This window comes from Sinocyclocheilus grahami, unplaced genomic scaffold, assembly GCF_001515645.1.
Source record: "Sinocyclocheilus grahami isolate Dianchi unplaced genomic scaffold, SAMN03320097.WGS_v1.1 scaffold102.1, whole genome shotgun sequence".
NCBI classification, from domain to species: Eukaryota; Metazoa; Chordata; class Actinopteri; order Cypriniformes; family Cyprinidae; genus Sinocyclocheilus; species Sinocyclocheilus grahami.
The window spans coordinates 391,407-392,164 of record NW_015505281.1 but is presented as its reverse complement, the minus strand read 5'-3'; the positions used below and the strand labels follow the sequence as shown (position 1 = coordinate 392,164).

The 758-nt window shown below is 51.6% G+C and overlaps 1 protein-coding gene across 1 annotated transcript in view; it reads left to right on the top strand.

The window, feature by feature from the left end:
• Window positions 1-758, top strand: part of LOC107588372 (protocadherin beta-15-like) — a 2,869-nt gene that overhangs the window by 1,556 nt on the left and 555 nt on the right. The window contains exon 2 of the mRNA XM_016276447.1: window positions 4-758. Within this exon, the coding sequence (XP_016131933.1) occupies window positions 4-758 (755 nt within the window). The remainder of the gene's footprint in view (window positions 1-3) is intronic.

Below are 758 nucleotides of genomic sequence, written 5' to 3'. Positions count from 1 at the left end.
GTGTTAGCCAGAGACAACGGGTCTCCTCCTCTGAGCAGTAACGTGACCGTGAGTGTCTTCATAACGGATGAGAACGACAACTCCCCTCAGATATTATACCCCTCTCCGGAAGGAAACTCCTTCATGACCGAGATGGTACCCAAAGCTGCGCAGGCGCGCTCCCTGGTCTCCAAGGTGATCGCCGTGGACGCGGATTCTGGCCAGAACGCGTGGCTCTCGTATCACATTATTAAAGCGACTGATCCGGGACTTTTCACTATCGGTATCCACAGCGGAGAGATCAGGACGCAGCGGGACATTTCTGAATCGGACAGCATGAAACAGAACCTCATTGTGTCCGTGAGAGATAACGGACAGCCCTCTCTCTCAGCCACGTGCGCATTGTATTTACTTATATCAGATAACTTGGCTGAAGTCCCGGAACTGAAAGACATGTCTCGCGACGAGAGCAGCTCCAAACTGACGTTTTATTTGATAATCGCGCTGGTGTCCGTTTCCACTTTCTTCCTAACCTTCATCATCATCATCCTGGCCGTGAGGTTTTGTCGCAGGAGAAAGCCCAGACTGTTGTTTGATGGAGCTGTAGCCATTCCCAGCGCGTATCTTCCTCCAAATTACGCAGAGGTGGAGGGCGCGGGAACTCTCCGCAGCACTTACAATTATGACGCATACCTGACCACGGGCTCGCGCACTAGTGACTTCAAGTTCGTCAGATCTTATAATGAGGGCACACTGACTGCTGACCTGACTCTGAAAAA